The sequence below is a fragment of the Dipodomys spectabilis genome, unplaced genomic scaffold, assembly GCF_019054845.1.
Source record: "Dipodomys spectabilis isolate Male_0828 unplaced genomic scaffold, ASM1905484v1 ptg000228l, whole genome shotgun sequence".
Classification (NCBI taxonomy): domain Eukaryota; kingdom Metazoa; phylum Chordata; class Mammalia; order Rodentia; family Heteromyidae; genus Dipodomys; species Dipodomys spectabilis.
The window spans coordinates 11,268,121-11,282,598 of NW_024870905.1; the positions used below are offsets into that span (position 1 = coordinate 11,268,121).

Genomic DNA, 14,478 nt, shown 5'->3' on the forward strand with positions numbered 1-14,478 from the left:
CTTTTGTGTGTGCCAGTACTGGGACCTGAACACAGTCCCTTAACTTTTTTGCCCAATGCTAGTGCTCTACCACTTGAAATACAAGTCCACTTCAAGCTTTTTGGTTAACTTGAGACAGGAGTCTCACAGACTTTTCTGCCCATGCTAGCTTCAAACCACAAACCTCAGATCTCAGCCTCCTGAGTAGCTGGGATTACAGGCGTGAGCCACCAGCATGCGGCAAGACCGAAGATTTTTAAAAGAATAATACATGCAACAAAATCTATGAAGTTTTTAGGCTTGAATGCAATCAGAAAATCTAAAAAGCCAGAAGGGAGCTGACGCTCTTCCTTTTCCCCATCCCTTCCATTACAAGGGAGCTTTTGTGTATCACAAATTTTAACCTGTTAACTTGGTAATTCTCTGATTCAGAAAAAGTTATCTAAGGAAAAACTGGGTCAAAGCACTCATAGAAAGCAGCAGTGTTTTGAGGTACGCAGTAAATGAGAAAGACTGGAAAATTTATCACTGAAAATTCCTCAGTGAGTGCTTGCCCAGCGCCCGCCGACCCCGCCCTGTCCCTCCCAGGCCGTCTTCAAATCTGTCACTGGGTACTTGGCTTCAACTCTAATGATTCTGTTACTTCAGGCAGGCTTCCAAACAAAAAGAAATGGCTATTTACATTTCCTAGACTGAAATCATAAATATGGTGAGCTGAATTACGCTGAGATGTCAGTGGAACTCTACAGAAGAGAAATCTTGGTCAGGTAAAAGGATATTTGTTATAAAAGTAGCAAAAGGATCTTATTGTGGATATGTTTCAAAGCTTAGGTGGTCCTCCAGCAGAGACTCAGGGGAGAGCTTTATAGTACGGTCTCTGACACACACCATTTAGACTGGGAGCCAGACTACATTTTTCTCCCTGAAATTATACGGGATCAGTGGTATTCCAGTAAATTGCCCCTTTGTGATTCAAACGTTCATACAAAATACCTTTCTTATATAGATCATTTTACTTTTTTTCTTAAAAAGGTCTCCAAATGCTTTGCTTTCACACAATATTCCTGGGAATAATTACAATTGAGGTATCTTTGAGCAAATGCCTAACTCAAAGGATTAGCACCTTTATACTTTGTGAAAAGTAATCAGCCTATGATAATCTTTATTTTTATAAGCAATAGAGATGTCCCCTTGGAACGTGAAGCTTCTCAATACTGTATCTAGTAGAGGCATGTGTGACGAGTACCAGCCTGAGAAGCCCCTGCATGAAGTGTTTCTACAGGAGCACTGACTCCATGTGGCATGAAAAGCTGCTCTGTTCCTCCTGAGGACTGTACTGTCCCTGCCAAACTGTAGCTAAGCAGAATGGGCTTCCAGAATGGGTGGTACACATGCCTGGCAACCCAGAAGCTCCACACCTGAGGCAGATGCCCTGAGCTGGAGCAGCACATGGACATGGCAAAAATGTAGACAGTTGGACTTATCTGAAACCCACTCGGTCAGAAATCCAAAGTGGGAAGCTGGGCGCCAGTGGCTCACACCAGTCATCCTAGCTACTGAGGAGGCTGAGATCTGAGGATCATGGTTCAAAGTCAGCCCACGCAGGAAAGCCTGTGAGACTCCTATCTCCAATGAACCACCAGAAAACCAGAGGTGACACTGAGGCTCAAGTGGCAGGGCACTCACCTTGAGCTGAAGAGCTGAGGGAGAGTGCCCACAACTGACCGAAAAAGAAAGAAAGAAAGAAGGAAAGAAGGAAAGAAAGAAAGAAAGAAAGGAAGGAAGGAAGAAAGAAAGAAAAGAAAGAGAGGGGAAGGAAGGAAGGAAAGAAGGAGGGAAGGGAGGGAAGAAAGGAAAGAGAGGGAAGGGAGGGAAGGGAAGGAAGGGAAGGAAGGAAGGGAGGGAGAGAGGGGGGAAGGAAGGGAGGGAGGAGGAAGGAAGGAAGGAAGGAAGGAAGGAAGGAAGGAAGGAAGGAAGGAAGGAAGGAAGGAAGGAAGGAAGGAAGGAAGGAAGGAAGGAAGGAAGGAAAGAAAGAAATCCAAAGCAGGGCCCAGCAATCTGTGATTCTGATGTCAGAGGAATGGACACAATCAAGTACTTATAGCAGAGAAAATGAATGAAAAAGTTTTGTGTATGAGATTAAATACACTCAGAACAGTAATTCTGACTACTCATAAAGCCAAGCAAAGCTAAATCATGTATTACTAAGAACTCATTTATAGCCATGAATCAAGCCTACAATTCCAGCTGCTTGTTTGAGGCCAGCCTGGGCATAAAAGTTTGTGAGACTCGACCTCAACTAATGGCTGGGTGTGATGGTGAGCAGCTATCACCTCAAGCTAGGGGGAAGCACAATGGCTGGATGCAATGGCTGGAAGGGACCTGTCATTCCAGCTATGCAGGGAAGCACTAATAGGAGGACTGCAGTCAAGATGGCCCAGGCATAAAGTGAGACCCTATCACAAAAATAAACCAGACAAAAAGGGGCTGGCAGAGTGGCTTAAATGGTAGAGTGCTTGCCTAATGAGTAGAAGGCCTTGAGTTTAATCCTTAGTTCCATCTGCCCCCAAAAGAACAAGTTTATGTGACAAAGACATAAAACTCTATGTTTGAAGACAGCATAGGAATGTCAAGGAAAGCTGCTCATCAGTTAAGGGATGGCGTAGGGGGAGAAGCTGCTCTGAGTCCAACATAACGTAGGCATGTCTGAAATACCAAACTGAAATGCCCTGGTGTAATTAATACACACTTAAAAAAACAACAAAAGTGAAACAGGCTCTGATCAGGGGGCCACCAGGAGGGGGGACACCAGGATGGGGCTAACAGAGGTGACTGCAGATGAAGCAGTTCATCTGCATGTAGAAACCTACTGTAACAGAGGAGTGGAATGGGAGGGGAATGGGGGTAAGGCTGATCAGGATACATCATATACCTGAGTGGAAATGTCACAATGGATTCCTCTTTTGTATAAGGAAGTATGCTAATAACAACAGTCATAACCAGCCAGGTGCCGGTGGCTCACACCTGTAATCCTAGCTACTCAGGAGGCTGAGATCTGAGGATTGCGGTTCAAAGCTAGCCTAGGCAGGAAAGTCCATGAGACTCTTATCTCCAATAACCACTCAGAAAACCGGAAGTGGTGCTGTGGCTCAAGTGGTAGAGCGCTAGCCTTTATCTGAAGAGCTGAGGGACAGCATCTAAGCCCAGAGTTCAAGCCCCACAACCGACCAAAAAAATGTCATAACCATAAACAGACAAATTAGGCAAAAGAAAATCAAAGCTGAATAAAGAGAACTATTTTCAGAAAACAAGGAAATAATGCAACTTGAATTCTGCTCAGAAAACACATGAAGGGATGTGGGAAGATAGGCAAACAAGGACCACACAGGACCTACAACTATACAGACAACAGTCTAACTTGATATGTTCACAGCTGTTTACTGTATTCTCAATGCTACTTCTATTACATGTTTTTGTTCACATCAAGTATTACATAATAAATTACATAAACCCAAAAGACAAAAATAAAAACCATCAAGTAAATATAAAAAAGAAAACCACCAGGCTGGAAAGGTGGCTCAGTGGTAGAGCACTTGCCTTGCATGCCTGAGGCCCTGGGTTCGATTCCTCAGCACCACATAAGCAAAAAGAAAAAAGCCGGAAGTGGCACTGTGGCTCAAGTGGTAGAGCGCTAGCCTTGAGCTGAAGAGCTGAGGGACAGCGCCCAGGCCCAGAGTTCAGGCCCCATGACCGGACCCAAAAAAAAATTAAAAAAAAAAAAAAAAAGAAAACCACCTAAATGTTTATGTTACTTAAATTGTGATACATCCATACAAAGGGTTAGACATGAGAAAGTATGTGTGATAAAATTAACCAGGTAAAAAGAGGCATGCTAAAAAAAAAAAATCAGAATAGTAGTAGCTGATATTTTATCTCTTCCTTATACACTTAAAATCTTCAAAATCATTAAGAATTTTTGCATGTGTGTGTACAAGTACTAAGTCTTGAAATTAAGGTCTGGGCATTGTACCTTCGCTTTTCCACTCAACACTGATGTTCTACTACTTGAGCCACAGTTCTACTTCTGACTTTTTGCTGGTTAACAGGAGATAAGACTTTCCTGCTTGGGCTTTTCTGCCTGAGCTGGCTTTAAGCCATGATCTTCAGATCTCAGCCTCCTGAGTAGTTAGGATTACAGGTGTGATCCACCAGTGCTGCTAAGGATTTTTTTTTTCCTGTCACTGAGACATTCAATGACTCAAAGTTACTAAACTGTCAAACCTTTTGTTGGAAACAGGAAGAAAATTAGTATTTTGTGGAAATTTAGTTGTGATTTTATGAGCTACATAATTCAAAGCTTCATATTTTCTACCATAAAGTATGTGTGAGTTTATCTTTATAATTGTGACTCCTTATCAAATCATTTCATTTGTGTGTAGAGGGAAAACAAACTGAGAAACTATGAAGAAAATTTCAATTAAATAACTGAAAAACAATTTTGAATACAAAGACAAACAAGAATAAAAGTAAAAATCAACCATCACTTGTTAACTGCTTTTGAAAACACAAGAGAGAAGCAAGTATCCAAAGTTGGCCTTAGATCCTGTCCTAGTGAGAAAGGACCATAAGATCAAGGTTCTGAAGATGTTGCGTACTTACCTCCTTCTCCAATATTCTAGCAATCTCGCCCAGGGTCCGATCCAAAGCTGAAACCTTATTATTTGCCCATGTGCCACTATCTTGAACTTGTAGTTGCTTTAGAAGATCTTTGGCTAATCGCTGAAGCCTTCAACACAAAAGGAATGATATTAGACACCACATATTTCATTTTGAGACACAGACTTCATTTTCTTAAGCCTTTGAAGGGGAAGTTACTTTCAGTATTCTACTTGAAACTACTTCACAAAGCACCCGGAGGGAGAAAAACCAGGGTCAACTTAGAGGATTTATTACTTTTATATTCAAGACCACCAAGCTATTCCTCTGACCTAAAGCAGAATTAGTAGACAGTATCTCCCTCACTCACAGGATTGGCTGAGAGCACCAGTTTTTGTGTACTCCAGAAGTTAGAGGGGACTGAAAGCTGGGGAGAAGGTAAAAGGCTGGTGACAGAGAAAAGGAGCCCAAGAACCCAAGCAGGTACTTCTATTCTGATTTGATTCTTTAAAGTAGTCTTGGACATTAGAAGCATTTGTAAACACACAATGTTGAACCATCCTGGGACCAGTTTATAGGCAGGCAGTTCACCATCTTATACAACAGAGTACTTACTTGGTTTTCACTGAGCAATACCACCAATTGCCTGGATTATAAGATTCCTTAGTGTCCTCCCTTGGGTTTTTCACACTTCTCTAAGTGGTCCTCTCCTCTCTTTTACTTCTATGCTTGAGCATTTGTTGACAGAGTTACTAATCGATCCCCCGGATAGTTACCAAGTCAGCCTTTCCCCTGTTGTCTTGATTCAATTTTGAAACTGGCAGATCCCATAGGACTCAATGACAATCATCTTCTTGCAAGAGAGCCTACATTCCCTGTCTACCACTGCAATCCTTGCTTCTACTGTACAAAACCCAGCCATGGTTAACAACATTTATTTAGCTCTTATTACGGACCAGATACCATTCTCAGTGTCTTGAATGTTTTAATTTAGTTATACAACTTAATGAAATCACCCACTAGCCTTTTCCATTGCTGAGCCTGAGAAAAAGTTGTACCATAAAAAAAAAGATGAATGTGACTAAATCTCTTTAGTCCGTTCAATGTTCCAGTCTCCACAGAGTGCTTCTCTATTTCCCTTTCCTCTCTCTCTCTCTCTCTTGTTTTTATAAAATCATACATTTCGGAGTAAACGGAAACGAGTGGAACAAGAAAAACCTCAGTTTCTGCCACAAAATCTGCAAGCGATCTTCATTTCACCCAGGCTCCTTTGTTTTTCCTATTACAACTCAGGAAGGGCCCTTCTTCCCTCCTGAGCTGGACCAGGCTCTGCAGTGCATGGGGTCTCTCCAGACCTCAATTCCACTTTTCCAGCTTCACGTTCTCACCAACTGTTCTTCAATCCCTCTTTCAGAAGTGCTGATTACCTGGGAACTTCTTACTTATCCATCAGCTCTTAGCACAAAAATTCCTCTCACCAAGCTGGCTCATCCCAAGTGAAATAAACACTTAGCTAACTCCATTATCCCATGGACATTTTTCTCATGTGGCATTTTCCAGAAGGATAGAGACATTCTTTCTCTTTACAATCCAATATGGGAGCTGCCACCCAAAATGTGGCTACTATCACTTGAAATAGGAACAATGTGGCCAGGGAACTAAATTTTAAATTGTATTTCATTTAAATAACTCAGTAATGTGACTAGAAGCTATTCTATGGCATAGTACAAAGTATGGTAGAAGCTTACATGAGAGAGAGTCCTTGTCTAGCTTCTGTTCACCTTTTTTATCCTTACATGCACTAAATAGATGCTCAATAAATAAATGGCCTAGATGAAATACTTTTCTTTGATCTTAATATTGTAACCACAGTTACAAAATACTTCCATGCACCTGATCTGTCTAATCTTCTTAATAACTTGGACAGTACTATCCCTCTGTGAAAAATGAAGAAACTAACACTTAGGAAGTTAGATGACTTTCCCAAGGTCAAACACTTGCCAAAAGTACACAGACCTCAGCCTCTGCTCTTCCAATCTCATGTCTGGTCTTCATGCCATGTTACTCAACTAAAATAATTTCCAAGGATAAATTTCATCTAAAAACTTGTAAACTCTAAACATTTCCCAAAAAACAATAGCAAAAAGCTGTTAAAAACAAAACAAAATAAAAACAAAAACACAACAAGCCAGCCCAGACAGAAAAGTTCCTGAGACTCTTATCTCTAACTAATCCAAAAAACTGGAAGTGAAACTGTGACTCAAGTGGTAGAGCTCTAGCATTGAGCAAAAAAGCTCAAGGACAGCACCCAGGCCCAGAGTTCAAGCCCCAGAAATCACACTCATACATACACAAAACAACAACAGTGAACTCAAGCTTAAACTTAAAACTCTTACATGAAGTCACAGCATGTACCATGAGTATAAACCCTGGAGAAGTTATTTCATCTCTCTATAGCTCAGTTGTTGTTTTGTTTTTTTTGAGTTGGATATGTGTGTGTGGGGGGGGGGGGGGTATATATGTGGTACTGAGGAATCAAACCCAAGGCTTCATCCATGCTAGGCAAGTACTCTACCACTAAGACACATTCCTAGCCCAAAAGTTGGATATATATATATATATATATATATATATATATATATATATATATATATATATATATATATATGCACACTTTCAGAGCTTTTTAAAGATCAGAGATAATCTCGATTACCAAGCATTAAAGCAGACATCTAATAAATGGCCAATGATCACTACTATGCATTAACAGGAGGTCTTTATCTAACAAAAGGGGAATATAAAAGATAAAATGATAGCAACATATTCTTTTTCACTTTAAACCAAATATGGGCTCGAGTCCCATCCAGATTATAGTTACTGGCCTTAAATGTAGAAGAACATTGGCAGCAAAGCTCATTGTGTGATAGGTCAGCAGCTATTGCAGCTTCCGGCTGAATAGGCTGCGCACTGTGTAACTAAATATACAGCTATAGCAACAGGAGCTAGCATTCTTCTTACCCAGAATGCTCTCATTCTTCTGAAAACTAGGAGGACTGAGGGAAGCACAAGGCCTGTTTTAATTCACAGAATAAAAGAGGCTTATATTTCACCCTGAGGCAGATCAACTCTGGGGTTCATATGAGCCTCCCTTCAAGGGAGAATGCTAAATCAAGGGGATGCTTTGGTAACGTGAGCTAAACCTGCCTCACTCCCTGCATCCCCACAAGTACCACAAAGGATATGGCCCCGCTCAATAAAAATTAAAACATCAAGTTTTGATGCATACTACAAATAATGATAGAATGCTGTCCAAGTCAAAGCTGAAAGCTGTCCTTCTGCCCAACAGTGAATAAAAACAACAACCAGGAGCTACTCAGAGAACGTAGATTTTTAGCAGAGAAATTGTCACTTGGGTTACTCAGGGCAGATCATTTTTCTAGCATGAAAAGGAAAATGGAAGCTTCCTAACTTGTTGCTAGAACATGAGGAGTATCTGTCCAGTAAATGGCTTTGTGAAAAATGGTAGAAGATCAGGTATTTCATTCTCAGAACTTGAATAAATTCCAACCCACTGTTAAGTATCGCTCTGCGGGGCCCTTTCTTTTATGGCTCTGAGGTGGGGCTCTACTAGGGACATTTAGAAGCCTTGAAAAAGTATGAAAGACAAGTCTACTCCAGAAATTCACTGCTCTTGAGTGTGACAGAAGGAAGACAAAATCATGTTAATTCTTCTCTTTCATTTCCTCTATTTAGAAAGGTACTGGTTATAATTTAAAGCTACTTACTCCCTTTTATACCTTTATTTCCCATTTTAATGTAGGAAATCAAACCTTTTGTTGTACCCTGTATAAGATGGAAAAATCAATGTACATTCATTGCCTCCAACAGCAGTTCTCATCGAAAAGAAGACACGGGACAGGACTTCTGTCTTTAAGAACTTCCCAACCTGCTCATGTCTGTAATCCTAGCTACTTAGGAGGCTGAGAGCTGAGGATAGTGGTTCAAAGCCAAACCAGGGTCGGAAAGTCCAGGAGACTCTTATCTCTCAACTAACCACTAAGAAGTTAGAAGCAGAGCTGTGGCACACATGGAAAAGTGAAAATACTAAGGAAGAGTGTGCTCAGGCCCTGAGTTTAACTCCAGTACTGGCATACTTAGAGGGGCAACACGATGTGCCCAATTGTTGTCTTAATTCTAGACTCTCAGGGAATGCACCCATCATACTATACACACAAGCACGTCTGTATCTGGAGATAAATACAAATTAACACCTTACTTCCAATTCACTATCACAAGATTTTTCTCCTCTCCCTGGCTATATTTTTAACCCTCCTTCCAGCAGCAGAGAGTCATCTGCCTATGATTATTACTATATTTTCTTATTGGCCTATTCCCCTCTCTTTCTATATATGGGTCGCTTTCCTGCTTAGGCTCTGACTGTCCATTTGGGGTTCTTTCAGGGATCTCCTGCTCCTTGGACTCTGCATTGGGCCCCCACAGACCCAGCTAGAAAACCCCTGACACAGTAGCCAGAGACGGTGGAGGAAGATACTTACTTTGCCTTGTAAGGTGAATCAGACCCACAATTTCTTGTTTCCATTAAACTCTCATATTCCTTGGCCCTAAAGAGAAAAAAAGTTTGATCGCAGTTATTTTGTAGCTAACTTAAAAAAAAAAACAACAAAAGTCATTTTATAAAACCCCAAATCAGCTGGGTGCTGATGGCTCACACCTGTAATCCTAACCTACTCAGGTGACCGAGATCTGAGGATCACGGCTCAAAGCCAGCCCAGGCAGAAAAATATGAAGACTTTTAGCTCCAATAAACTACTCAAAAAAGCTGGGAGTGGTGCTGTGGCTCAAATGGTAGAGCACGAGCCTTGAGCATAGAAAGGCTCAGGGACAACATACAGGCCTGGGTTCAAGCCCCAGGACTGGCAAAAAAAACAAAACTAAAAAGAACAACAACAAAAAAAGGAGCTGTATTTTTTTCTCTCCCGGTATAAAATCAGGCTGTTAATGTAGCAAAATAAGCACATTTATCTTAACACTTTAATTCCTCATATTTCTTTTCCAAAGTTACTACACATTACTGTGAAAGATTATAAAATACAACTCTTCATAGAATATACTCCGAAAAATTCTTCCAACTTTATAGACTTGATCTAGAATAGATTTTAGAAAAGTGATATTTCATAATTAAATCTGAAAATCTGTAAAATTTCTTCAAAGAGCCCTCAAGTATAAAACACACACACACACACACTCTCTATATATATATGTTTTAAAAAAAAAACCTTGAGAAATATTCATTTTATTTTATTTTATTTGGTGGTTGTGGTGCTTGAACTCAGGGCCTGGGAACTGTCTCTGAGCTCTTTTAATCAAGGCTAGTACTCTACCACTTTGAGTCACCGCTCCACTTCCAGTTTTCTGGTGGCTAATTGGAGAGAAGAGTCTCAAGGGAGCCGGTCGCTGGTGGTACACGCCTGTAATACTAGCTACTAAGGAAACTGAGATCTAAGGATCACAGTTCAAAGCCAGCCCAGGCAGGAAAGTTTGTGAAACTATCTCTAATTAACCACCAGAACACTGGAAGTGGCACTATAGCCTAAGTTATAGAGCACAAAAGTCTCAAGGAGAATTTTCTGCCTAAGTGGGCTTCAAACCATGATCCTCAGATCTCATCCTTCCGAGTAGCTAGGATTACAGGCATAAGCCAATGGTACCCAGCAAGAAATAATTTAAAAGACTATGAACATGACTTTTTTTTTTTTGCTCTTTTGTCTAATTAGGCTCCACCTTGCTAAACCAATCGTGGACAGCCAGCAACAAGTCTTCCACTGGACAGGTCTCACTCCAGCAACCCACAGTAAATACTGAATTCATCTGATTCTCCAGCAACCCACAGTAAATACTGAATTCATCTGGTTCTCATTTAAAGGGGGAAAAAATTAAAATGCTAGTTTAAATGCAAAGCTCTCATCCAAAGGGCCCTAAGTAAACTTCAACGACATGCACAATAATAAGGCCCAAGGTATACCAATCTACACAGCAACATAAAAATGTGAAAGATACAAATTACAGCAGTGCTAATAAATACAAGCATTAAGTTTATACCCTCATGATAACTTTGGTCAACGTCACTCCCTCTTACCCACTGTTGTCACCACTCCCTGCTCCCAACTGTCTCTTCTAATTCACCTTTGCAAACAGTCTTCCTTCTACTTTCATGTTAAAAACAAATCTAGATTCTATATATAGAACAAAATATGGTATCTGTCCTTCTGAGTCTGGCTTATTTCACTTAACATGATCATCTCCAGTTCCATCCATTTTCCTGTAAAGGATGTAATTTCACACATTTGTATACATATAGATGGATTTTAAAAATCCTTCCTGTGGTGATGGGTACCTAGGCTATTGTGAAAAGTGCAGTAAATATCGGTATATAGCTACCTGGCCTGTATGTATGCTGTGAGTACTTGGTGTAGTGTTTCAGCTGGATTAAATGGTAATAGCATTTTGGTTTTTTCTACACGGTAATTTATATTCATGCTATCTATGTATACTGGTTCTCATTGCTTACCACCTCACTGTCAACTGTTTTCTTGATGAGAGCCATTTTGACTGGAGTGAGGTGAAATCTCCCTAATGCTAAAGATGGTGAACTTTTTCATGTATTCACTGGCCATACTGTCATATTGTACTTCTAGTGAGAATAGTCTGTTTAATTCATTTGCCCATTAATTCATAGAATGATTCCATTTCGTGTTAAATTTCCTAAGTTCTTATATATTCCGGATATTAGTCTTCCATCGGATGAATAGCCAGCAAACATTTTAACCTGTTCTGTAGGCTGTCTCTTCACTTGGTTTTACTTTACTTTGCTGTGTAAAAGTTTTTGGACGGTTGTGGGCTTGAACTCAGGGCCAGGGCACTGTCCCAAGGCTAGGGCTCAGGGCTAGGACTCTACCACTTTGAGCCATTTCCACTTTTCTGGTGGTTAACTGGAGATAGAGTCTCACAGACTTTCCTGCCCAGGCTGGCTTTGAACCTAGATTCTCAGATCTCAGCCTCCTACCTAAGTAGCTAGGATTATAGACATGAGCCACTGGCTTCTGGCTGCGTAAAAGCTTTTTAATTTGCTGCAATCCCCTTTGTCATTCTTGCTATTATTTCCTGTTACTGGAGTCCTAACTTAGAAAGTGATTGCTTATGCCTATACTTAAAACTGTTTTTCTATCTTTTACTGGAGTTGTTGTAAAAATTTTTACTTCTAACATTAAGGTCTTTGATCCATTTTCAATTGATTTTTTCACAGGGTGAGCAATAAAGACTGGCTTCAGAATTCTGCATGTGGACATCCAGGTTTCTTAGAGCCATTTGCTAAGGAAGCTGTCTTATATCCAATGTATTTCTGAAATCTTCATTGAAAATTAGGTAATTGTAGCTGCACAGGCTTATTTCCATGTCAACAATTCCACTGGAATGCATGTCATGCTATCTGTTCCTTTTTATTTTGGCAGTCGCAGAGCTTGAACTCAGGGCCTTGGAGCTGTCTCCAAGCTTTTTCACTCAAGGCTAGCACTCTACCATTTTAAGCCACAGCATCGCTTCTGGTTTTCTGGTGGTTCGTTGGAGATAAGAGTCTCCCGGACTTCCCTGCCTGGGCTGGCTTTTAACCGGTGATCCTCAGATCTCAGCCTACTGAGTAGCTAGGATAACAAGCATGGGCCACCAGCACCAGGCTTGTTCCTTTAATGCTGTAATCAGGTATTGTAATCAGGTACTGTTGCAGCTCCAGGACTGGTGTTTTGGCTCATGTATGCTTTGCCTATTTTGGATCTTTTATGTTTCATATGAACTTTAGGACCTTACCCCACCAAATCTGGTGAAGAATGATACTGGAATTTTGATGGAAGTTGTACTGAACTGCAGGTCACTTTTAGTAATATAACCATTTTCATAGTATTAATTCTGCTGATCCATGGAAATGAGAAGTCTTTCCAATATTAGTGTCTTTGTCAATTTTCTTACTTTACCATATCAGTTTTCACTGTAGAAGGCTTTTACTTCTTTTGTTTGGTATACTCCTAGGTAGTTTATTATTTTAAGATTATTGCAGATGACTTTATTTTTTTGTTATTGGTCCATGGGAAAGCTACTCCTTTTTAGTCAGTCATGGGGCTTGAACTCTGGGCCTGAGCGCTGTCCCTCAGCTCTTCAGCTCAAGGCTAGCGCTCTACCACTTGAGCTACAGCACCACTTCCAGTTTTCTGATCGTTTATTGGAGATGTTTCACGGAGTTTCCTGCCTGGGCTGGCTTTGAACCATGATCCTCAGATCTCAGCCTCCTGAGTAGCTAGGATTACAGGCTTGAGTCACGGGTACCCAGCAAGCTATTCCTTTTTGTATGCTTTTGTGTCTTGCTATTTTGCTGAACTGTATCAGAACTACTAGTTTTAAGAGGAAGGATTCTGGATCTTTCATATACAGGACCATGGCATGAAATCATAGGGATAACTGGACTTCTTCTTCTCTTGTTTGTATCCCTTTCACTTCTTCATTTTTCTGTATAGATGTTTCTATGAATTCAAGGCCTGTAGTGAATAAATGTAGAGTGTGGATACCCTTGTCTAGTTCCTGATGTTAGAGAAAACATTTTGGTTTTCCCCCTTTCAGTATATGTTGGGTATAGGTTTGACATATGTAGCATTTGTTAGGTTAAAGTATGATCCTTCTTTTCCTACATCCTTCACGCTTTGATTATGAGGGCTTGTTCTGCATCTATTTTGGTACTTGATTCTATTTATGTGTTGTAGTACATTTATTGATCTGAGTATATTGAACCATCCTTGCATCCCTGGAATGAAACTATCTTTTCAATGGGTTGCATGTATTCTATTAAGGACGTCTACTTCAACGTTCAAGGGAATTGGCCTATAGTTTTCTTTTGTTGTTGTTGTATCCTTACCCAAATCTGTTACCAGGATAGATTCATAAAATGAGCTTGGAAGGGTTCATTCTCTATTTTGTGAAACAGTTTGCAGAGAATTAGTGCTAGTTCTTTTTTTAAAAGTATGTTCAAGCTGGGCGCCGGTGGCTCACTCCTGTAATCCTAGCTACTCAGGAGGCTGAGATCTGAGGATCACAGTTCAAAGCCAGCCCGGGCAAGGAAAGTCCGTCAGACTCTTATCTCCAATAATCCACTAGAAAACCAGAAGTGGCGCTGTGGCTCAATCGGTAGAGCGCTCACCTTGAGCTGAAGAGCTCAAAGCTGAGGGACAGCGCCCAAGCCCAGAGTTCAAGCCCCACGACCAACCAAAAAAAAAAGTATGTACAATCAACAGTGACTCTGTCTCTGGGATTATTTATGTTGGGAGATTATTGCTGCTTCAACTGCACTGCTTATTAAAGATCATTTAAGTTTTTTTTTCTTTTGCTGGTCCTGTGGCTTAAACTCTAAAAGATAAGTTTTCTAAGTATCCCCTAATAATCCTCTGGACTTTAATAACTTAAACATTCACCCTTTTCCCTTCTAATTTTAATTAATTTGGGTCTTCTTTCTCTTATGGTTAGTTAACTAGAATTTGTTAGCCTTGTTTATCTTTCAAGGAATCAACTCTTTCACTTTTTTTTTTCTTGGGTGATAGGCTATCCCTGGGACTTGATTGCAGGGCCTGGGTGCTGTCCCTGACCTTTTTCGGTCAAAGTTAGCACTCTGCTGGTTGAGCCACAGCTCCGCTTTCAGTTTTTCTGGTGCTTAATAGGAGATAAGAGTATTGCATACTTTCCTTTTTGGGTTGATTTCCAACCTCAATCCTTAGATCTCAGCCTCCT

At 40.6% G+C, this 14,478-nt stretch overlaps 1 protein-coding gene across 2 annotated transcripts in view; it reads right to left on the reverse strand.

The window, feature by feature from the left end:
* Scaper (S-phase cyclin A associated protein in the ER) overlaps positions 1–14,478 on the reverse strand; it is a 214,986-nt gene that overhangs the window by 116,303 nt on the left and 84,205 nt on the right. For both annotated transcript variants that reach the window (XM_042697751.1, XM_042697750.1), the window contains exons 22-23: positions 9,192–9,257; positions 4,639–4,765 (exon numbers count right to left, since the gene is read on the reverse strand). In XM_042697751.1, the coding sequence (XP_042553685.1) occupies positions 4,639–4,765; positions 9,192–9,257 (193 nt within the window). The remainder of the gene's footprint in view (positions 1–4,638; positions 4,766–9,191; positions 9,258–14,478) is intronic.